The 25604-nt window shown below is 41.2% G+C and overlaps 1 protein-coding gene across 1 annotated transcript; it reads right to left on the reverse strand.

Moving 5' to 3' along the window:
• Nucleotides 1-1981: 1981 nt before the first annotated feature.
• On the reverse strand, nucleotides 1982-24089 carry MBTPS1 (membrane bound transcription factor peptidase, site 1). The gene is made up of 22 exons (XM_058813336.1): nucleotides 23849-24089; nucleotides 22517-22774; nucleotides 21901-22104; nucleotides 21417-21527; nucleotides 20074-20183; nucleotides 19585-19701; nucleotides 18561-18628; nucleotides 17957-18059; nucleotides 17085-17236; nucleotides 16091-16252; nucleotides 15427-15571; nucleotides 14183-14371; nucleotides 13438-13610; nucleotides 12714-12829; nucleotides 10659-10815; nucleotides 9790-9914; nucleotides 9315-9392; nucleotides 7634-7774; nucleotides 5211-5342; nucleotides 4550-4676; nucleotides 3753-3883; nucleotides 1982-2738 (listed from the first exon to the last, which is right to left on the reverse strand). The coding sequence occupies exons 1-22, from the start codon at nucleotides 24033-24035 to the stop codon at nucleotides 2542-2544; spliced, it is 3183 nt and encodes a 1060-aa protein (XP_058669319.1). The 5' UTR covers nucleotides 24036-24089; the 3' UTR covers nucleotides 1982-2541.
• Between the last annotated feature and the right edge of the window lie 1515 nt (nucleotides 24090-25604).

Genomic DNA, 25604 nt, shown 5'->3' on the forward strand with positions numbered 1-25604 from the left:
CTTGGCCTTGGCTGACAGCCCCTAATGCATTTTTGATTTCCCAAACATGTGCCCTTCTGATCTTGCTAAGACGGATAAAGAGACTTTAATCAGCTGCTAGGAGGAATTATGGATGGCTAATTGTGCCTGCCACTTCCATTACATCTCTGCCGCCTACAGGGCTTATAAACACTTAGAAGGGTCCTTCCAAGCCTTCATTAGCTGCACACCAAAGGCTTCGGAAATAATTGGCCTCTATGACTTAGAAATTGGCCACTGGGCTGTAAAATACCAGCCACTGGGAAAGGCTCTTAATTCGGACTGGTGCTTTGATACAGCTTGATTCTGGTTTCAAGGCTGCAGTGGAGCTCTAATCTCTCATTAGTGCTGTGATGAGGAGCAAGTCTCCTCATTAGCACCGACCTGCGAAGTGGCACCAAAGCTTTCCAGTCTCCCTCTGATGGAAGAGGTGCAGCTCAAACCAGAGAGGTGCAGCTCATCTCCCACACCAACACAGCAGTCCCAGACAACTTCTTTGCTCAGTGGCTCTGGGCTCTCTCCCTTATAATTTCCTCCCTTTCTGTCATTTATCTGGGTGCTCCAGCCCCTGGGCTGCAAGCCATAACCTGAGGGTCCCTGTGGGATGGCAGCTGTACCTGCTGCTGGGTCCCTGTGGCAGGTGGAAAAAAGGCTGTTAATGTTTTCCACATTATTTCCTTTGAAGACTGTAGAAGGTACAAAAATGCAAATGGACAGTCCTTGTTTCATACAAATAAAAACAATGATCACAATTATGCTTTGCTATCTGCAATCCCTTCTGAGGGTTTGCCCTTGAGATTTCACACCTTTACTGATTTTTATAACCTGGACAAGTTGCACGGCTGCTGCTGGCTGATCCTGTGATGGTCCTCACCCATATGTCACAGCTGAGATGCTGAAAACCCTCTCCCTATCATTATGGATCTGTGTTCAGAAAGGCAGGAGCAAGAGGCTCCAGCCCCTCTGGGATAGCACAGACAGCCCAGCCTTGGGACCATCTCCTCAGCCCTAACAAGCTGCCACTGACAGCTCCAAAGCAAAAGCTCAGTGCCCTCTCTGCCATGGCCACAGAATGTTGCCTCTCCCAGTGCATCCTCCAGAAGAGAAGTGCTGGAAAAAGGCAACCACTCTTCAAGTTAGGGAAAATTGTTTGCCCAATCTTTTTGCAGGACACTCACAAACCCTATCCATGGCTCTACAACTACATGGAGCAAAGATCTCTCCTGCAGTGCACTTCCCACAGCCCATTCCCATCGCTGCTGGTAAGCCCTAGGAGGATGGGTGCAGTCAGACTGCTCAGCAGGGCTGTCCCTGCCTCCTCCTTCTCCAGCCATGCCCAGAGCTGCCCACAAACTCACCCACGAACATTCACCAGTGCACACTGCTTACCTGCCCAGGCTGCCATTCCATTCACAAATACAGCAGCCACCAGCTCCTGGCTCCTAGGAAAAGGTGCTCATCTGGAGCAATGATGAAAGCAGTTGGCAGGGAGAAGCTGACAGCTTCACTAGGAAAAGAGAGAAGCTATTTCAATTATGGGAACATTAACTGGCACTGCACAGATGGGGAAACTTGTGCCTGCATCCTTATTTAAGCCAGTGACAATTCACAGGCTTTCAAGCAGGACAAACCAAAGGCGACTGGGTTTTCATCTCTGTGACACCACACAGTGCTGTTAGGTGCCATTCCCATGACAGTTTTCTGTACAGCTCTTCAAGAGCTCTCTCTTTATGTGCTGCAGAGTTTTGAAGGCTTCCAGAACTCTGTGCTCACTCAGAGCAAGCACTGTTTGTGTGACTGCCCAGTTAGTGCTCCAAAGAAAAGTCTGCAACCTGGGATACCACTGGTAAGGACAAAGATATAGTGGGAAGAGAGGTGACATGAAAATCTTCACTACCCAGCAATTTGCTCTCTTTGACTGCAAGTGGAAAGAAGAGCCACTTAGCAAGCTGTCTTTGCTTCATATAGATAAGATATTTATTGAAAAATCTGCTTCACCAACAACGGTGAAATCGTGACCAAAAATTACAAAACATCATGGTAGTTGGCTTTATAAAAATAAACTGCAGGAGTATGCCTCACTGATTTGTACTGGTCTCTCTCAGTCCCTTCCTCCTTTAATGGTGCACATTATACTCTTCAGCATAGAACCATTCTAGAAAATTGCATTCCATCCAAAAAAATGCACTTGTTTTTCCTTAGCAGAGGTCCTTAAAGTGACTTTTCCCCCGCCCTCCCCAACAATAAATATAGAAAATAGCCTCTAAACAAATAAATTTTAGTTTGGTCAGCTTAAAAAAAAGGTCCATTTTCCCCCTCTTGGGATATGTAGTGACTAAGCAGCCATTTCAACACTATTCAAGTCTTTGGTGGCTTCAGCTGCTTAAAGCTGCAGTTTTATGTACAGATGATCAGCTGAGGTTCTTTTCTTCTCTCCACAAACCAAAGACTTTGAGATGATGTCAGGTGCACCTCCACTGGGAGCGAGCAGCCACAGGAGGTCATCTTTGGCAAGGCAGAGTTTCACACTGAAGGTGTCTTTGGTGGATGAACCTGCTGCACCAGCTGCGGCCGCTTCACGCGCGGTTTCCGTCTCTTTGGCCTGCTCTTGGCTTTGTTGATCTGCACCACGAAGAAGGCCAGGACCACCATGGCACCGAGAAAGGCAAAGACAGGAATGGTCTGTCCCACGTCCTGGTTGTACCGGCCCGGCATTATACCTAGAGAGGCAAAGAGGTTTGCAAGGCAGCAGTGACCACGTGAGCCACGATGGCTTTGTGCTGCTAATGCCATCTAGCAGAAGGATCTGCCCCTAACTCTTGTTCAAAGCCCAGGCAGCCATTAATCAGATTACACTTCAGACAGGAAGATTAACAGCTGCAGACCGATTAGTGAAAATCAGAGGGGATGCTAAAGTTACAGGAAAGCACCAGCATTTCCACCTTGACCTATTTGGGCACATGAAAGCATAGCCCAGATTTCCCCTGCAACAACAGTCTTCTGTTTTGCATTAGAAGAGAAATGGAGACACTTGACCATAATCTTACTACTAAGTAATTGCTGTAATTCAGATCCTGATGGAATGAGGAAAGTGATTTCATGTTTGTTTGCTCCAGAGACTGTGCATACAGTGAGGATGAGCTAGAGAAACAAACCCTTCATTTCTACAGGTGTCTCTGGTCTAGCAGGTCAGACTGGGAAAAGAGCACATATGAAGCTTTCCAACTGCCTCCAGCTCAGCCTGCAATGCCAGTCTTGTGAAGGAGAGCTGCCCACCTGAAAGCTGTTCTGAGTGCTAGACATTATTTGTTAGTGTAACAGCTTGCCCAAGGCACCATTCTGACAAACTCTTCTGGATTCTGCTTTTGTGCACTCACAGAAGGAATTTTAATTAGCAGTGGGTAATGTTCCTACTGCTCCCAAGGACAGGGGCTGCTGCTGACCCATCAGACTGAACAGCATCCAAACAAACCTCAACTATCAAAATGCACCCACCAAGATCTTCCTCCCAGTATGTCATGCACACTTTCTATTGAACAAACTATTCACATACAAAAAAAAAACCTTCATCAGACAGCCTTTAATAACACAGCCATGCTATTGTAAGCATGTTTTTCGCAGCTGAAAATAAACAGTGACCTCTCATATGGCTGCACTGGGTGTTGGGTTTTTTTCAAAGCTTATGCAAAAAGCAAAACCAATTTTTTTGAAAAAACATATTTTTCAATATTTACCTCCAGGAATGTCCCATGCTCCACTCTCTCCAGGGGACAATGGTCTCACTTGGGGTCGGTTCTGTCGAAAACTGGGCAATGCCACTTTATCAAGGTCAATTGACAGTAATTTTTGATGTTTCCAAAGGTTGCTAGAAGAAATTAAAAGACAGAGGTGTCTGCCCACTTACTTCATTAATGCTTCATTGCAGGAACATATAGAGAAAGTGACAGTACCTATACAACCTATGTACAACTCACTAGTCTGGACCCAAACGATGACCCAGTCCATTCTTTAGGTTCTGCAGTTTGCAGGCCTCCAAATTTAAATTCAGACACCAAAGGGACACAACCTAGATTAGCAACTATTTACCATCAACTCTCTTTCTTGCACACAGACTTCCAAAAGTAACCACCAGTAGACAAGCAAGGGCTGTGTACTGAGCACTTTCCTTCAAGGGACTGACAAATGGCAAAGAGAAGGCAGCACCAGGAGAGCTGCCCAAGAAGATGCTCCAGAAAACTCCAAGGCACATGATGATGATGGGTTTATCAAGACTGTTCACTTGAAGTTGGAATTGCTCAATCACAACAGTGACTTGTAAAGTTATTTTTAAAATCCCTGAGTTTCATAGTGTAGCTATTAGGTGAGTCAGAGTTATTCACTGAATAGGAATTAATCATTATTTCCTCTTTGCAATCTGGTATTTTTCTAGGAAAAGGGATTACAGCTGTCCCTTTCAAAAGCAGATAGGACAAACTATTTTTCAGCTGAACTCAAAAGTGAGACTTCTTGTATAAGGAAGACATATACTAACCTGGGGGCAGTTTCATTCAAAGGCTGTGGTTTGGCCCAGGACAGGTGAGGACAAGCAGGAAGGGACCGGGGTTTAGGGTCTCCCAAATGAGCCTCGAGCACCTTTGAGTATCGATGCAAATGGTTACCTGCAACTCACAGCAGAGAGACTGGCTTACCCACAGGCAAGATAAAAGTTATCAACACTGACCCTGGGCTAAACAGTGCTGCTGTAAACCCAGGAGTTGTTTACAGCAATGAGGACTCACAGCTGAGAATCAGAATTAACCTAAGGGTACCTTACAAAACAGCAAGAGTCTGCACCTACCCACAGCAGTTAATCCAAGTTCTTCTGGCAACATGTGAGATAAGACTGAATGCTTTGTAATACTGTGTAGTTAGTAACTAGAATGCCTCCCTACAGAACCAGGCACCTGAACATTCCTACTCTATGAAAAGAACATTCCTACTCTATGAAAAGAACATTTTCTTCAGTCTAATCACAACTACATTATCCCAACAAAACCCTGCAATATGTGCTTTCTTCCAGTAAAACAGCACAACGCTGCAGAGCTCACAGCAAACCAACCTTGCTGGCACTTATCTCAAGGGATCTGCCCCAGCATTCCTGCGCTGTGAGCGGCTCAGCCTCGGGCTGTGCGCGCCCCCTGAGGCTCTCTCACCTTCCATGCGCTCGGGGAGGGAGGAGCCGGCTCCCGAGGGCGGCCGCTGCCGGTGCTCCGAGTGGCTGAGGCTCGGCGGCATCACCCCGTAGGACGTGTACTGCAGCAGGGAGTCCAGCAGCCAGAAGCAATCTGTGGATTTCACAGCCCCAAAACAAGACATGCATTATGCCACATTTTAAATGGCTTATCTTTCTGCTAAGAAGGCTTTAATGACATTTAGAATTACAATCCATTTTGCTGGCGCTTGCTTTTCTCCTGAAGTTCTAGGCTCACTTTCAGAAAGATGCAACTTTCAACACACAAACACAGCATTAAACTGTTCAGTCTTAAAATATTATCCCTTGTGTACCAAACCAGGCTCTTCTGAGGAGCAGAACACAAAAAAATTGGTTTTGAATACAGGAATTCCAGGTTGCACAAGGCATCCAAGTTTTGACAAAAATCATGAGGTTCTTCAGTGGGAGCAAAGAAAGCTCTGAGTTTCTGGTATAATTTTTAACAGGGAAATGGAGAACCAACTGGTTTTTTTGAAAGGACAAAATAAATAGCTTGCAAAGAAAAGTAAGAACAAGGTAGTGTTTACAGTACAAGGATATGACTCGCTTTCTCAAGCTTAAAAAATAAACAAACAAACAAAGGAGAAACATTCTGGCTACATCCCAGCTAAAGGTACAAGCACAACCTAGAGCAGCTGAGGTACAGACCAGGCTGGCAATCAACACCACAATACACGTGATCATGGTTTATTTTGCACTTCAAAAGCTCATGATCCCTCATTTTGATTCTCTCCTGAATTATTACTACCTTAATCCAGAGCTACCCCTAAGGAACAAGCACTCCAGCTAGTTCACATCACAACTCTAAAGCTTCCCTTTGCAGGAGTAGGACAATGCCTTATCAGCAGTTTCCACCACATAGCAAAGTATTTTTCTCAGAATTTCTGCCCCTAGGAACAGTTGGCTGGGAATGGGAGTTAATCTTCATAATCCCAGTGTCCCTTAAACCCTCACCTTTGATTTTTCAAAGAGGTCAAACAGATTTTAAGGATTTATATTCACAAATGTTAGGAATTTTCCTCAGTTAAAGCCACCAATGTCTCTGCAGGAGACATAGCTCCTGGTTCACAATTTAAAAGCTAATTTTAAAGGATTTCTTTAGAGCATTCCACTCTTTCTTGCTTCAGATGTCACACTGAATTTAACAGTATGAGGGAGGTCACAGAGCATTATTTTATATTACTTAATTTAAAGCTATGTATCTTCTCTTTTGTTATGTGCTTTCAATAACCTGCAGCAAGCACTAAGGCACCAATGTGCAGGAAGCAACCCAAAGGCAGATAAGGAAAAATCACAGAACTCTTAAAAAACCTCAAAATGTATAGTAGAGAAAGAAATGAGCTACAAATGGAGAGTTCCCTTAGGCCATAAGTTCCTTTAAACTTAAATAAATTAGACATGGGATGGATTGCACAATGTAGTATTTTAAAGTATCAGTGACAAAAGCTTAAACAATTATAGATGTACTTTTCATCACAAAAGGAAAATTCAGCTCTGTTCAGTGGAAATGCAGAAAAAGACTTCACATACTGGATTATGTTCCTCCCCTAAAGCCACAGATCTTCCAGCTTGTGCTTTACAAGTCCTGAGAAACCTAAGCAACCTCTTAAAAATTTGCAAACTGCTAGAAAAAATATTTTATAAGAATCAGCCATAGTGTTAGGCAGAGAGCATGGCTTCTCTGGGAGCCACAGAAAACACTCATACAACTGCTACCTAGAGCTGCAAACAAATGCCTTGACAACAAATGGAAGTTCCTACTTTCTGACATGTTTACACCAGCTGGTGTCAAAATAGAATAACCTGAAAGTAATAATGCACAACTGAAACACTGAGCATTACCATAAATCCTCACAGAAAACATTGCAAAGGGAACAAGGCAGGCTGAGATGCAAACTCAAAAGATAAAATCCACTGTTCTATATAAATATTCTGAAGGTGTAACCAGGGAAAAAGTGGAAGGATCTCCTAATGGCCTCTTCACAAATTCAGATCAAGAATGTGTAACTGTTAGTGCCTTCTGCAAACAAAAACACACTAAAAACAAACAAACTAAAACAAACAAACAAACAAAAAAACCTACAAAAAACCCTTTCAGAACAGCCCACCCCAAAAATCAGCCCCCAAAGAAGCTTATGGAATAAGTGTGTGTGGTAACAGCTCCATTTATCAGAGAGTATGTAATGTGGGGTGCTCCTTTGCTCCACCTCAGAGCATTTCAGCAGAGCTCTGCAGAACAGAGATTTAGCCCCTGTGAGGAATATTTGGAGTCCCTAAAACCCCTGTGCTGCTGTTGGGGGCTGTGAAAGGCCCAGAGCAGAGCTGTGAGGGCAGGCAGTGGCAGTGCCTGGCAGGCTCACCCACCCTTCTGCCGGTGGCTGTCGTCCAGGCAGTTGGAGTCGCCGTACAGAACGATTCTGCCGCCGCCCTCCGAGGGAACTTGGTAAAGCCCCAGAATGGGGACGTGTTCAATCACTGCAGTCTCCTGCTTTAAAACTTCAAGACCTAAAGCAAAGCACAAATGAATTTCAGAGCCTGCAGAGAGTCAATATCAATCTACCCATGAAACAACACAGCCTGCATTTCCAGCTGACAAATGCAACAATGCCCCACATTTTTGCAAGAAGGTTTCAAAATCCCCATGATGCTATAGTAAAAATGATACTGCTCCAAGATCCTGATTGTAAAGTTCCCTACTGATAATGAATTTTTTTCTTCTCCACCAAAGAAAGAAAATCCAGGTTGTGTGGTCTTTTTATCTTCAACAACCTTGAATAAAAAATTCTAGTATCTTCAGCAAAAGGTTTAAAATCAACATGTTCTGCTCGTTATGTTGTTTCCATCCTTCTGCAGAATTCTACAGGAAGCTGGTTTCAGGTTAAAAGTTTCCTACCTTTCATTCCTAAAATTATATCCATTAGAAAAAATAAATACAAATTTCATTTTTGTATTTAAAATTTATCCTCTTTACTTGGGACACTGTTTAGAGAGCAGAAGCAAACCAGAGAGCTCTTCTGCCTCAGGAATTGCAATGAAAAGGATTCAACAGAAAAGGCAGGTCTAGCAGGGTACCTGTCAAATTGACACTCTTTCTCTCTCACACATAAGGAAATACATAAGTCATTGGCATACAGGGATATTGTCTTTTCCTCCAAAAGGCTGACACAGATGAGCTCTACTGTTCCAGAGAATTTCTCCATGAGGTAACTACCTCTGCTAAGTCAAAACTACAATGAACTCACTGATCTTCTCTGGCAGTTGCTGATTGTATCAGAAGCACTGCATGTGTTTCTGCTCTCACACTCAAATACTCTTCACCCATCTGCACAAAACTGACCTGCAACACCCTAATAAGAGTTCTGCTCACAGAACTCCTGAACATCACTTCCTAAAAGCTCATCAAACACCAGATTTATTTTTTAAACTGCCAGCTGCCATTACAGTTCTGAATTGCCCTCTCCCAAATGAAAAGATAGTATGACAAAAGAGAATGGAGATGCACAGAGAACAGAGCACTCAAATCTGAGACCACAGGCATCCTGTATGCATAAAATTTTCCTTTATGAGAGTGGTGACATTTCACTGGTGACGTTTTGTCTACTAAAATTTTCCTTATTTATGTCTTTAGATCACCACAGCTACCACAACACTCATGCTAAATATGGCAATGAAATATGGCAAGGGGATATATTTCAGTAGGATTTGAAACTTACAAGAAATGTGAACCAGTAACACAATTCCAACACAACTCCTCCCCTTCCAGAGATACATGTACATGTGTGATCATGTTTCCATACAGCAACCACAATACAGGGCTGCATATAACACTTGGATATTGCATTATTTAATAATTGTATACAGAGTCACACTGTATGTTAGGCATCAGCTACATGCACTAGGCAAAATGAGAAAATGTAAAAATACCTACCCTGTCAATGTGGTTTTGCATTTAATGTCTTTAGACTTTTAGACTTTGCAACTTTGCTTGTGCAGTGACCCCAAAGTTCTACTCAAAACACGTTAAAAAGCACCAGGAAGTTCATACCTTGATCCTTGAAAGTCTGTGCAATGACGATGCCATCTTCTGGGAACTTGGCAATACTGCACCCTGATGCATAATTCACTGCAAGACATCACCAAACTGCTGTCAGAACAAAAATGACATTTCCCTCCCTTCCCTACCAACAACCCCAGGAGAAAACACTCCCAGGAAGACTGCACTGAATTTGCACATTTTGAGCAACGTGTGTATTTGCAGAGAAAGCATTGCTAAGCACAGCTTTCACAGGCTCACCTTTACACACTTTCCAAATCTTTCAATTTAGTTTTTTTAAACTGAAAAGCTAAATCAAATACCATGAAAAAGTCTACTAAGGAAGAAATAATTAAGAAATCATTTATGAGACTCTCTTCACTGAATCTGAGCAGTTCCCTCGACTCTTGCTCAACCTCAAACCTGCAGAAAACCATTTTCAAACACCCCACTGCAGCCTGTGTAGGCAATGGACTCCAGTACTCACTTTCATGACTTGCCAAGGTAAAATCTCCTTCATACAGCCCATCACTAAAGGCCATATTCCAGACAGAAAGCAGATCATTGAGAGCTGGTATATTAGCCCCTCCAGTATCAGGCATCCACCACTGCCTGTAAAAATTACAGTGTAACACTGTTTATTAATATACAGAACGTACTCCTAGAGTTTGGATAACAAAGTCACATGTCCTCCTGCATACAGACTTTTACAAAGCCATTTAAATATTGAACTACATCTTAAAGCCTTCTTTAACTCCATGGGCATCTTAGCAGCTGTCTCTGACAACTCTGCTTTTGAGTTAAATAATACTGATGTAAAAGTTCTCAGTACATTTCAGCTCCATGAAAAACTTCAATCTACTAGAAAGAAATTCAGTCTTATGCTCTTTGTTTGGCTAAGCTGAGGTAAAAAACAACAGTCATATACCTTGTATCTCACATTATAAAGAAGCAAAATGTGAGGTATTTTTTCTTTATATGCAGTATAACCATGCAGTAATTTCAGTAACAGGTACATGACCTGGTGATACTCTTGCAATGCACATTGCTTTTCTATTCTGCTCCCTTAAAGTAAAAACATGTCCATTTTCATTTGTTGGTCTCATCTCTAATTTCTTATTTCTCTTCATTGTAAGTGTTTTTCTTGGCAATAAAAAGTGCCAAAGAGGTCTCCTCAATCATGATAAAATGGGTAGCTATGCTCCTTAAGCTGTAGCCTAAGGTCAGTTCTGATACTTAAGGTAGCACCTTCCTACAGGTAACATTCAAATCACACCAAAAATTTGGGATTTTTAGGGTAATAGGTGCAATTCTATGGCATTTTATTTCCCAAAGCACTTGGAAATAAGTCAGTACCTTGTGTTTTCATCATAAAACTTGACTTTTCTCATCACAGATGTGTTGTACCAGTCACTAAAGACTACCAGTGAAAGTCCATTATCAACATCCCTCCTCAGCTTGGTGATCTCCTCAGGGAAATACTCTTCCTCACTGTCCACCATCAGCAGAGTCCCTGTGTGTAAAAGCAGACATAGGAGTTCTCCAGGCTGGTCACTGTCAGGTTACCACTGCTCACACAACCCACACAGAAGCCAACACAAGTTCACATTTTCACATTATCTGGTCCATGTGCCCTGATCTAGCAGCTCATCTAATGAAGTCCTATTTAAGGAGGGTAAGTACCAGACAAACATATCCCAGAATTAGTTTGGCAGCACAGGAAGTTTTTAGGGTGTTCCTTATGAGTCCTGCTTGTGTGGTCTCAAGAACTGAATGCCCACATGTGTCAGGTGTGTGTTCTGCAGTTTGGTGTCACCCAAATGCTCCATGAACTGAGCCAAACTGTGGCACAGCTGGACAGTGAGGGGATTCACCACTGATCCCAACTGCAGTGCTAATGCAGATGCAGCCTGCTCAGGAGGTTTTTCACTGTTCCAGCTCTAACAGTACTCCCTTCACTACTGCAGACTGGCAGCCAGGTAGGGAGCAATTGCTCTGAAATGTGGTTTGAATCACCCCTTGAAAACCACAGCTGCATTCTGGAAGGACTGACTAAAGTGCCACGGCCACTTCCACACAACCTTCTCTCAATCCTGTTAACAAGCAAGCACAACCTCCTCTGTATTACTGAAAAAAACACAACCAGAAAAATACACTTTTATTCCCTAAAAACATGCTTATGCTTCTAGACTGCTTCTAAATACCAGCCCTTTTGCTTCTTCCCTTTCTGATTGCCCAGAAAGGTGGTGGAATTTCCATCCTCAGAGACAACACAAATCTTGACAGGATGATACCCTGAGCAATCTGATAACCACTGTGAGCCCCACGTCTCACAGTTCCTTGGAACCAAGCCAATTCCACAAGTGCAGGCAGTCTGCATTTGGAAAGCCTTCTGATAAAGATCCTGTAGAAATGGGACAGAGTGCACCAAGTGTGAAAACAACACCAGCTGGGGACAAGTGGCACATGGACCACAGATCACTGAGTTTTATTCCCCTCACTTCTTCAGGAAATTCTGAAAGCCCAACAAACTACAATCAAATGAGGAACAAAAAACACAATGGTGAATCAGAGGAGAGAGAGGTCCCCTAATGCTGCTCTCTATCAATTATAAAAGTAGTGCTCTCAGAAAAAACACTATTTTGCTACTTTTTAAAGGGCTAACATTTATGTATCCATGTGTACTTCCACTGAGCTATAAAAGCAGTGGTGAGATATTCACTGAAGAATCAAGATAAACAAAAGATTACTACAGGCAACAGCTCCAGAACTGGCACTCAGGAGAATGCACTGAAAAACAGCCCAGCCCAAAACAGAAGAGGGGTTTTGGAGCATGCCATGGTTAAACAAGGGGGATATGGAAGCAGAAAAGAGCAGACAGCTTGCTCTGCCCCCACCCTGGCCAAGCTATCCCATTTCCTTCCTGATGAACAAACCAGATACTGCTTTGCTGTCACATACGGCTGGATGAACACTTTATCCACTCTTTTATCTAATCAAAGATCACTGAACATAAAAAAAGAACCAGGATGGACACCTTTGATTTTATTCTGTTAAACAGGTCATGCTTCATTATGTGCCAAACTCTTTTGGCAAATACAGTTCTGCCTTTGTGGGACTGAATGCTGAGGAGCTTTTAACCCACTCAGAGGGTGGCTTTCCCTCTCTTTTTTTCATGGTAAGGACAGAGAACTGCATTAATTCTACTAAACTCCAAAGCAAGCTTCCCCAACAATACTCCACACAACTAAATATCAGCACATAAATAATAATTACTCCCAATGCCAAAACATTTTTCTATTACCACTAGAATTTTTATTTGTACCCTCAACACATTTTTGGTCTCCCAACAAAAGGTCATTTGAGAAAAAGCTAACAGTATGGAGAACAAGGCAATTAACTCATGCTTACCATACTGACTTGCATCAAAACATGTAAATGGGGAACCAAGAACCTCAACAAAGTACCCCATGCTCCTGAGGTGCTGGTACATGTCCCTGAAGTTTGTATGGATATGGTCACCATTCCTTAGAAAAACAAAAGTGTTGAAGACATTTAGATCTGGCATGTAGAAATCTGATTTCCACCTTTTTGATTTTCTGAAATCCTGTCCACCTGCCACCTCTGCCTATTCCAAGAAGCTTTCCAAAAGTTTCTGCCCTGGTCACTGACCCAATTAATCCTCACTGAGATCCTGTTGCATGACTTTTCCTATGGATGCTTCCCTGCTCCATCTATGAAAGGTCAGCAAAGTCTTTCCCTGCTTAAGAGACAAAGGATCTCTTCTTGTCTTTTGAATTGTCAGGTTTGTTTGGTAAGTGAATGCTGAAGCAGTTAATAAAGTGTCCCCTTTAACTTCCTGTCAGAAATTAGGTCAGAATAAAAAAAGCCAAAAAAAATCTCAGTATCTTAAATCAGCATTTTAAAAGCTTTTCATTTCACATGAAAAAAACCACAGAGCTGAAAAAAATCCTGCACCAAAAGCATAGAGTCCAAGTGCTTTACATGGACTTCTTACAAAAGATGATCCCATGCCCCTCTGAAAAAGGCCAGAGCCACAACATTCAGTAAAGATATCCCATATCATTAACACACAATCAAGAAATACTGATTTAATAGAACCTGAGATAAATACCAATCTAATGGATCATTCTTCATCCTCAGATTATCCCTGGGGAAGTATCCTGGTGGGTAACGGAGGTTGTGGTACTGATCCCAGAGGACTCGTTTGCTCCGAGGAGGAGTAGGAATAATCTTCACTTTTATTGGCAGCTTCACTGTTGAGGTCTGCTCTGCACCATTCTTAGACTGAGGGACAGAACAAACTGCACTGAAATCCTTTCTCCCCACAGCACAGTTCACCATGGATTGTAAAAGACCAAAAAACTGGAGGTACCAAATCTACTTTTTGTCACCAGTACCAGCTCCAGAGACAAAGAGATTACTTTTGCCCTAAATTGCAAAAAGGAGTATTTTTTTCTGCACTCAACAGTTTGTAATTATGCTCAGAACTTAACATATATTACAACTGTGATCTGGTTTAATTGTTCAAAATCTTAAAAGTTTCCCATGAACAATTAAGCATGGTTCTAGAAGAAACATATTCAGGCAATCTTTTTCAAAATACATTACTTAAAATCCACAATAAACAAATGAAATTATGATGTCGGTCCCAAAGAGAAGTTTCCCAATTCTAAATTATATGCAATTTGCTTTCAATTATAAAGAACATTATTTGGACTCTTTAATTTCCTGACCCAAATTTAACTTATGCTTCAAATAACAGGGCTAGAGCAAACCCTTAAAACTAAGGTATTTGTGTATCAGAAAGCAGTTTAGATAACTCTTCACCCAGAAAATCCAAAATGCACAGAACTTACTTCATTTTCTGCAGGAGATGACACTGTGATCATAACATGACCCTGAGCAATGCCTTCCCAAGATGCTGCTTTCTTGGCTACAGAGATGGAAATTGCCAAGTATCCAGACCAAGGCCACAAGACTGGGGAATAGGAGAAAGCCACCTCGATGTTATCCCCATTTTGGGGCAGATAGGGCTGCCAGTCTGGCTGTGAAATGAGAACACACAACACTGGTAACACAGTATTTGCAATCACTACTTTTTGCACACATAGCCCTTTCCTCTGCATGAGCTAACAAATATTAGCTCTTCTGAAGATTATATCAAATTTAAAAATGCCCTCCAAGCCCAAAAGTTTGGTGTTGTGTCAGTGAATCACCCCAATTGTGACAGTGTCAGTGACCCAGACCAGAGGCTTTTCAGAGGCAGGACTGTGAGAAGCTGCCCAAGTGAACCTGCTTCAACATTCTGAGATCATGTGCAAACATTTATTGGTGAGAGAACAAGATTTCCCTTGGATAACAAGGCCAGCTAACAGTGGAACAGACACAGGCCAATTGCATCAGCTGTGTGTATTACCATAAGCTGATGACCTTTGGTATGAGCTTCATTGCCCTTTAATGTAAACTTGAATCTAAAACAAACCTCAGGAGTCACACTAAAATGTTAAAATTAAGCTCATTTAAAATGGCTGGAGTTACAGGACAGGTGTTTTTTTAAACTTGTATCAATTCTCAAATCTATTCTACATTTAAACTTAATTAAAACCTCCCTAGCCAACCAACACACTCAACAACAGGGGTGTGAAAGAACAGGTTTGGCAGCAGAGCCGGGTTAAGCTGATACATTCAGATTGCCCTGACCCATGGAAAAGGCTTAATTTAGTGTCATCATTCTTCACTGAGATCATTAATGCTCCAGGATGAAAAAAAAAAATAATTAAGAAGGTCTGTTCAGAAGATTTTAAATGCTATTAGAGAATACAAAGAAATCTTTAAGTACATCTTAATTCAAACTGGTTTTGCAAAGATAAAATGTTACACGCCCTGAAACCAATGCATTGCTTGAGAACTTGTAGACAGCTCATGTTGACAAATCCTCCAACGTGGGTGCACCCTTTAATCAAATATTTTGCATCTCTTGCTCCCAGCAGTGAGATTTTTTATGAGATTTGTTATGTTTTTACTCATAGCTAAACTAGTATTTTCTGGGAAAGTTTTAGCAACACTACCAGTCAGAATTTGGAACAATGTTAATACTTACCTTGTCTACAATTCTCCCAGTGACTCCCATGCCATTGAGGATAGTAACATTAACAATAGTTGGCATCCCTCCATAATATATGGGCTGAGAACAATAGGGCCACATGTAGGGACATTCAGTCAAGTCAATGTAGCTTGGACTCAAACTACAGCAGGACAGAGGAGGGAAAATTTAAAGAGGAAAAAATTAACAATAAACAGAAGAACATGCCACTACACATAACTACAAAAAAGTTTCAGATAAACCATGCCACTCATAGTTTACCAAGCTCTCATCTCACTTCCCAAATATGCCCCAAAATCATCTTCCCGTCCTATTTTTTATTTTAAGTTTTGTGGAAAGATTTTCATACACAAAAAAAGGAAATAGCTCAGGGAGAAGGTCCTTATTCTCAAAAGCTAATTTTAAGTACTTTTCAACTGTGTCCTTACATTATTCATAACATCTAAGGCCATAAGAGAAAAGGATCATCCCCTACACTGCTGCATGACTTTTCATCCATTCTCTGGTCAAAATCCATGCTTGAGACTATGCAAGACCTGTGCAAGTCCTCACTGTTACACAAGCACTGATTGCTCAACTGAGCTACACATGCACCACCTGCTCCCTTAAACAAAAGTGCAAATTCTATTGTACCACTGATTAATTAAGGATTAAAATTAACCTGGCCTGTGGTTTATAGCTGTTGAGGATCTGATAAGCTCTTAGAAGATCCAATTTGCCATGTCCTTGTTCAAACATGTTGACTCCAGGAAGTCTCCGTGCTGATGCAATGAGGGCCTGCTTCATACTTGCTGGATTCACCATTTCACGCTTCTGAACTGTGCTGAAACAGAAAGAAATAACCACAAAATCAGTTTGCTGTAACATTCTCTGTTCATATTTGTCTGTTATTGCTTGATTTCTCATTATACAAATGTATAAGAGGGGCAAGTTTCTGATGTATCTCTCTTTAAAGCTAATAATACATGAATTTTTCTCCTTACAATGTGCTCCAGGACCAGCAGTCATTACAACCAGGGCAGTATCTTTATATGCTAAATAAAATATCTGTCTTCTGGGAGGAAAAAAACACCTCTGTTGTTCAAACAAAACCACACCACTTTTTGGGGGAAACATGATGGTGACTTTGAATTTTTTGCATGTTTCTCAAATAATGGTTTGTCTCATCCCTATGGAGTAGCTATGACAAACACAGGGTATGGACTTGCAGCTCCCACTTTCAAATTCTTCAGTGTGCAAGAGCTGACTTATGCAACAGGATAATGCCCATAAAACCCTGCATCTTATAAACCTTACAAGTACATTAAAAATTACCTACTAAAGGTGCCTACTTTGAGCAGATGCTCTTTTACAACAGTTGGCAGGAGGGCAGCAATTCCAAATTCTTAAAAAATGTGACAAAATTGTCTGATACTACTGCTCTCCCTAACTATATTCTCAAAGACCTATTATTCAAAACAGTTCTCAAATGTTTTCATGAAACATAGAGGTAGCCAGAGAAGGTAATGTCTCAAGCATAACAAGTGATTTTATTCTCCAAGTTTGTTTTCCTACATGTAAACACAACTTAGTTTTATTTGATGGATTCATTTATAGAGAATTTTATGACCCTACTGATTGGTATCTCTTTCTAGAGATTCTTATACAAGATTTACCTCACTAAGAGAGTGACAGCACCTGCCACCACAGGAGATGCCACACTTGTCCCAGAGAGGGAGCGACAGCCACCTTTCATACCAGACCCTCTCACCCCAGAGCCATAAGTAACAATATCAGGCTTCACTCTGCCATAACCTCCAGGCAGCTCCTGTGAAACAAAACAAAAGGATTATTGCCCTAATGTAAAATGAACACTGATGGCTTCAGTTGGGCATTTACTGGAGGTCATTCAGAAGTAAAATTAGCAACCAAATTGTCTGAGGTTCAGCATCACAGAGTAGCAACTAGGCCAAAGAAAGTCTCAAGCTGTTTAGGACAAGTTCCCAACTTTTCTAGGTTAGACTGATCAGCATTTCTGCTAAGCAGGAAACCACTGACCAAAGGAGAACCACACTGATTACTGGCTACACAAACAGGAGCCTGTGACAGCCCTCTTGATCAAGATTGCTGTGCAAGCACATCTGACACCATGTGTGTGTGCAGCAAGCACCCCCTCAGCTCCACAGGCAGGTAGTGCCATTTCACATATAGCACCTGGAAATCCCAGGATATTTCTACTAAAGAACAAGAGCAGATCTTCATGTTTGCAGATTTAACCACACAGACAAGTCTTCACCATCAATCAAAAGGAAGTGGATGTTTTATAAATTCATCAAAAATGTCAGTAGTAGTGAGGACTAATATGAGAAATCCTGAAAAGAACATAAAGCTTCTTGCTTAAAGACTTACAATTTCTAACTACTCTGATCTCTGAAGAAATGTTTTCTCCAACACACATCTACACAGGATTGCCCACTCAGAAAAGGTTGCCTTTCCAAGGCCCTTATTTTGGCTGCAAATGTGAGCAGCCACCATGAAAATATCTTACCCAAGTGGTCATTCCCCTAGATGAAAAGCGAGCTATATTGTCCTCAAAGTCAATGCCACCTACTCCAATCACATCCATCTGGTCAGCGGGATTATTCAGAGTCCTAGAGTAAGTTGGGAGACAGGAATATTAAAAAATTAAAACAATACCAAAAAGATACAGTCATAAGTTTAAGCTGGTAACAGAAGTGTTGCCATCAGATTTTTGTCACATACTTATACTTCACATGTGACAGCAACTTATCAGGCAGTTACTAACTCAGAACCTATCAAAGCATGTATCTTGAAGACAAAACAAAATCTATTTCTGGGTTGATCCTTTCTATATTCCTTAAGTCCAAGATCAGTACCCAAAGCTGTCTGCTCACACTAAGAGAGAAGAGTCAGCTGGAAGCACTGCCATTCTTCTTTTGCTGACCTTCCACTATTTCAAAGAAAAATATCACAAAATGCAAGTAATAAGGACAGGGAAAAGCATTTAACTTGAGTCACTTTCTAAGATTAGAGAGAAAAAAAGGAGAGAAAATTTCCTGACCAAGCACAACTACTCCCAAACCCACAGAACACCACAGCCAGCTCCCTTTGAAGCAGTGGCTGACACTCACCCATACAAAGGGCCGTCGTTGCCAATAGCAGAGACCATGATGACATTGTTGGCAGTCAGCTCCCAAACCTACAAAAACCAATGTTTACAATAAGGCTCTGCCACCAAAAAACAGACTTTTCTAACAGATATAATCTCTTTCTGAGCCTTACAAATACATCTCACTGTATATCTAGCACTAAGCTCTGAATTTTCCTAAGATGATTTTAGCAATAATCCAGTCCTGACAGCAACACTGCTGACAGAAACTTCTTACACCAAAGGAAAAACTCTTGTCTGGAACAAAGCACTGCAGATGACAGTCAAGTAGTTATTATGAATCTCCTCCAGTAGTGCTCTGGGGAGTACACTGAAATCACTGTCAAATTAAATTTCAATGCAGCTTTTAATGGAAAAAAAAAAACCCAAGGAATAATTTATACGCTTCAAACTCCTTAACTGGCCTTTACAAAGAACAACTATATCCTTTAGCTGAAAAGTGAATTAATTCTCTTAATGCTTTTGAAGGCCAGGCCAAACATTCAGGGAACTATGACCTTTACAAAGACAAAAACTAATTCCATCTTAACCTGAACCAAATCTCTTGGCACATAGCTGAATCAATTACCTGCATATTTTACTTATTTCTTCTTAAATTCACTGAAATCATGTCATACATATTTTTTTACCATGAAGTAATTTGACCATGCAGAGATTTAAAACAAATAAACCACCCAAGACTGGATTTTAGTTAAGTGTCTCATATTAAAGGTCCTTTTAGTTGTCTGCTTGGGAGTAATTTTTTAGCATATTAGCAAATATTTTGTTAAAGGGCATTTTCCATAACTCTGTGAACATCTGGGTTGTGCTTGGGGCTTTTTTAACTCATTCCTTATACATATTCCTAAAAGCCTGTACAAAATTTCTGTCACACAAATGAAACACAGAATCTGTCAGCAGGACCAGACACAAACAAGTAGCTCTGCAAGTCCAGCATTTGTGAGAGAGATACAAACATTATGCCCACTTCATTTCCTCATACTAACTTTGTCAACAAACGGATGATCCATGAAGTCTGGCCCACCAATACTTAGATTCAGTACATCTATCTTCTTTAAAATTGCATAATTAAAAGCATCCAGAAACCAAGATGTATATGAGACCTAAGTAAGAAAGAGGGGGGAAAAGTTACCATTAAAAAAAAAAGTCTGTGATTTCCTAACGATACAGACTTTAGACAGAGAGGAAAAACAAGACCAAAATAAAGCACAAAACTGACAATGGTCTTAAATTTCTAGCACTCAGTACATTTGACTGCTCCATTATACAGGTAAGACTTCCATATCCTGTTTCTGAAAAACACAGATTTGGAAACTGACAGAAATCTTGCAGCAAGTCTTTTATAAATAGAAATTTGTATCCTTTCCACTCATCAATGTCTACATTTATGAGTGCATGCAATACTCCCAAAGGAAAGGATTATTACAGCATTAACCTGAAAAGGCAGGAATTAGAAACACATGTAAAACAGGTACCTGATTATTGGTGAACACTCTGAAAATGTGCAGTTCAGCATTTGGAGCAAATCCCTGGCATTCCCTCATGCTGGCTATCACACCTGCTACGAAAGTCCCATGGCCTAAACCTGTCAGCATGAGAAGGAAACAAAATAAGACATCAGAACACAAAGAATTCCATTGCAAAGAATTTTTACCCTGAACATCAGCTATAGCAAAAATCACATAAATTTAACAGACTTTACAACAAACCACAAGTGCTGGGTTCAGTTCTAATCTTTCAGAACCACATTTTGCTACCAAGTTTAGTGGGGACAGAATTTGCAGCACACTGTAGCCAGACAACCAGCTGATGAAACTTGGCTGATTAATTGTCCAGTCCATCCACTCCTGATTGCTACCAATGAAATCATGACAAAAACAGTACTTTGGAAAATCCAGCTCATTTCAAAGTCAATGTATTTTAATGCAGACTTCTTAAAGGATTTTTATCCTGAGTCTGTAATAACTAAATTTTGTTAAGCATAGCAGTGAGACAAGAAAACATTTTCTCCTCTCCTCAAAAAATGCTTCAGCTTTTGCTTAATTGGACTGCCCACATTATTTTTGTACTTCAAATCTGCCTGTCTAGCAACCCTCTGGGTGCAGAATTTACAGGAAGAGCTATCCAAAAGCAGGTGCTGCAATGCAAAGTAATTACTGTGTAAACAAAACTATGGAGGTGCACACAAGACTGAGCAATACAAGCATCTACCCTGAACTCTGGGGAGATTCAATGGCCAACTGACTCACTGACCCAAACTGTATGAAATTAATAATCTGTGAAAGCACACAGTCAGGGCAAGTCAGGGTCAACATACAAAAAAGGAACACAAACACAGTGTAGAAAATAAGAGGTTCAGTTGTATAGAATTGGAAAATTTTACAGGAAGGTGCCAAAGTCTGATCAGTTTAGGACTACACAGTAAGGAAGGAAAATGCTGTCCCCCATCAGTATGGAAATATGTACCACTGTGAAACAGCAACATGAAAAGGAGTAGGAAAGAAAACACCTTTGCTGGGTTTGCTCTAACTGACACCTTCTCTGGCAATGTATTCACAGGTGCACAGTAACTTTTTGCTCTGACATTTTTCAACAGCTATGATGAAGCATCACATAGGACTCCAAGGACACTTATGCACCACTCTTTTGGAACCTTAATAGTCCCTGCTGAATTTGGTATGAGTACAAAGTGCCTGGGACACTGCAAAATTAAGCTTTAAATATCAAGATACACAGTTGTAACAGATGTTAGCACCACAGCAGCAAGCACAAAACACAACAATGTCAGAAAGAGCTGGAAAACTACACAGTGACTCACCATCATCCAAGGTTCTCTCATTAGTCCAGTTTGTTCTCTCCTTTACATTTTTGAAATGTGGATGTTTCTCACTCAGACCAGTGTCAAACACTGCTACTCTCACACCAGCACCTATTAAGAGAAAACATTGCTTTTTCTGATTCAGCTACATAGCAAATCTATTTTATCAAGTTAAAAGAGAACTTTTGTTTAATGTAGTAAGCAATTTACAATTCAAGTCAACTATAGGTAATAAATAAACTCATATTCCATCTCAAAAATTCAGTCAAAGATCATAAACATTACCAACTTCCCCTAAGTAAAGTGCACACATACAAACAAGCACGCCATAAATATACAATGCATTCCAAACCAAATTATTTCTCAATCTTTGCAAGCTGGCGGCCAGCAAGAGGTTAACACATACGAGTCAATTAGCCTCTCCTCACACTTCACTTGTTTTTCCAAGCAGGTTATTGTTCTCAGGCAAGAAGCCAAAGCATACCTGTGTAACCCATCTGCCAGAGGACATCTGCCTGCAGGGTCTGAGCCACCTGCCGGGGAATGGCTCTCAGCAGGCGCCTGCTCGAGTGCCGGCCTGTGGCGTGCCAGAAGCCAGAGCCCAAGGAAAGACTTGCTCTTCTCAAGGGCCGGGATGACTGCCACTTCTGAGTCCACCTGGTCTCATTGCAGTGCAGCACTGGCTCAGCTGGGCACAATTAGGATGAGGAAAATTAAAAACAGCACGAGGAAAACCATCATAGAAATGATTCTTATGCAAACTTGAGGCATCGTACTGCTACAACGAAAGTTTTAGAATATTGAGTATCGAATTTGTCTAATCAAAATCAGTAAAAGCTGCTGGATTATCTACAATGGATACAGAGGTCCCTGGTCTCAGGTAAGTGACTGCTGCAGAAGAAATGTTTCTGTGACAGACCAGCACTCTTCAGCAAACATATGACAAGACCCCTGCAATTTTACAACCAAAAGAATAGATTTCTGTTAATTAAAGAAAAACTGCAGGGCACTCCCCATTTAATGCTAAGCTGATGGTCTGAAATAAGCTTAAGAACACTTTTCCAAAGCAGATCCCACGCAGGCACACGGAAATAACTCACACTCTGAGTACTTGAGTGACCGAAAGACCTTTCTCTGAGGTGTGACACGCTTGATGTTGGGATGATCCTCCAGGGTGAGCACTCCATCCTTCTGCTTCTCGTTGATCTGAATAACTTCAAAGTCACTGGGATAGTCACTGGCTGGGTTGTTGCGAGGTACAATCCTCCAGTTCTCAATGTCACCACTTTTTAATGCACTTGAAATAAATTTACTTCGAGCTTTAGCTGTGAAGTATCCATTAAAAGCCACAATATACTCTGGAACAAGAGCACAACTTTATCAGAACTGGTGTTTAAGCAGCTTATGCATGAATTCACATTGCAAAGTCTGAATTTTTCTTTACTTAGAACAAATAATCACAATTTGAGGCTGTTTTCTGCTGCTTTTACAGGTTTGCAATTTATTTCTGCATTGTGTAAAGGGGTGAGGGTGTTGGAAACAAGAAATATGACAAAAGCCTTTGAAAGGAAGGTGGAATTGTAAATATCAGGAAAGGCAAAATGACATGAGAGGAGCAGGGGTGAGGGAACAGATTTATTGTTACAAACTGATATGCCAAATCAGTGTGCTTCTTGATAAGTATGGTTTAAAGATTTTACATGGTACTGAGCTTTAGTGGAAATTACTGACACCAACTATGACAACCTCAGAAAACAAAGGTGGACTCAACAGCCCAGTCCCTGATCTGTACCAGTGATTTATCAGCAGGCTCAGCTCCAGCTCACACCACCACACTGACTGTGCACAGGAATGTCACTTCTGCCACCCTCCTGCACACACCCAGGCACAGCACAGCCTCAGTGCAGGTTCCTGAGGCAGCACAGGATGCAGGGTCAAGGTGTCCTCTGCCATCCCAGCTGCAGCATCTGCCTCTCTCTGCCTCTCACCTGCTCCCTTCACTATTATCTGCCATTCTTCCATGCAAGTATCACCTCCAAACTTTCACAAATCCACAGAGACTTCTTGCATTTCTCTCCCCTTCAAGGCCCATCTGTGTGGTTACATTTTATTAAAGGGCCTCGAGCAAACTACTGGCCAGGTCAAAACAAAAAGCTCCTAAACACACCACTCTTGCCCACCCCAGCCTTCCCACTCTATTTTCACTTTTACAATCCTCTGGATTTCCCTCTCCCCTCTCTTGTTGGAACCCTGTCTCCAGCTAAACAAAGAACCTTTGAAAAAGTGTTCCTTTTTTGAATATAGAGAATTTAACAGATGATGTGGTTCTACAGAAACCCTGAGTGTTACAATTGCACAAACACCACAGATCAGTGACATACACATGAACATGACATGGATTTATTTTTTTTTACTGTTTAACTGTTTCTTACCATGCTCCACGACCGTCGAAGTGAACTCCACCTTCAAAGTAAGACGAGAACATCCAGGACACACGTGAGCCTCATGAGAGGAATTCCCTGCTCTGGTACCAAAGTGTTTTTTGCCACAGAGTAAAATAACAAGAAGAACAAGCCAGATGTTTGCAAACTTCATGGTCATAGAAGAAAATGGTTTCATTCCAAAAATTCCATATATTCAAATCACAATTTTCTTCTTTATAAACTAGTTCATTTCTGTTTCAGGAAACGTTGCTTTCACTGTGCTGCTCAACTGGATATTCTGAAAGCTGGATCCAAAATAAGTCGAGATTTCATGGTCTTTTCAGGTCAAGCCAGGTGAACAGGCTCATTTCTTTCTCCGCTTCTTCTCCATGTTGCATTCAATGATTCAGTCACTCAGGATGTGGCAGCTGAGTCCTGTACTCCATTTCTGATGGCAAAGTTAACTCCCTGGAAGAACTAGCAAAGCTGATTGCAAGGCAACCTGTAAGGCAGGGCAATACAGAAAATAATTAGATGCATTAATATTGTGTGCTACTGTAGTCTGAAAACCAGGGGAGAAAAGGCACCCTTGGTAGTTTGTTTTAGAAATAACAGGGAAAAAAGTTCCTCATATTTCATTTACAATTTTTCACCAACACTGAAGTTTTTCCCTTGTTCAGAGCAGAGCACACGTGAAACACTTGGGTACTAACCTCACAAGAGAACAGGCAACAATGACCACCAAACTCAACCACTTCATGTAAATAGAGCAAAGAGCTAAAAATTACCTCCAAATTCCATGGCAGGGAAAAAGTGCAAAACAAAATACTAACGTGATAGAAGTGTCCATAGACATTTTAAAAAGCATGCTTCTTTTCCCAATCAGAAACATGGCAAATAGAAATAATGCACAGAACTTCATTTTACACAAGGCAAATCAGATTCAAACTCTATGCCAAAGCCAGGTAAGGACAAAAGATACCAGAAGAGGCAAAGCTGCAGTGACTGTGCTTGAAAATCTACATGAAAAACGTCTTTCAAAAATTGTTTTGAGCCAGGTTGTGTGAGTTACTAAAAACACGGGCACCTGAGGAAATAAGAGCTGATAACAGCATGTGAAGTTGACGGATGGTGCTGAAAGTGTTTCCACATGGAGGCACAGCCTCTCCCTCTTACATTCCAAAGTGCATAATACACTCAAGAAAAACTGCAACGCTAGTATTCTTCTGAACTCCAAACACTCTACCAGCAACTGAGAGATACAAGGCCATTAAAAGACAAGAAAAGAAAAACATTTATGTCTGGTTTGTCGCAGCACCTGGGGAAGCAGAACAGAACGGTATATTGCAGCTGGGAGCAGGACTGGAGCCTCATTAGGGGATTGACAGGATTTGGGAAAATGATGGGCTGACCTCACAGCACAGCAGATGAATCGAGTCTGAATGCAATAGCTGTTACTTTATTTTCATTTAACTTTATTTAGCATTATCAAGTATTTCCTTGTAATAGGGACAGAAATTTCCTCTATTTTTATTTGACTGACAACACCATGACAGACTGGGAACTGCGCGTGAGCAGTTACAAAGTTTCCCCCTCAATCCCAACTCAACATAGTTACACTGCACTGACTTCTGGCCTTGGCTAAGCTCTGCCTGCCTTATCACTTCATCGGTTAATAACTCCTATAGCAATAAAATAAAACAACCACACAAATGAGCAAAATAAACACCCTTGTGGCTAATAGCAGGTTGTATGTAAGCCCGAT

Source organism: Ammospiza caudacuta, chromosome 13, assembly GCF_027887145.1.
Source record: "Ammospiza caudacuta isolate bAmmCau1 chromosome 13, bAmmCau1.pri, whole genome shotgun sequence".
Lineage (NCBI taxonomy): Eukaryota > Metazoa > Chordata > Aves > Passeriformes > Passerellidae > Ammospiza > Ammospiza caudacuta.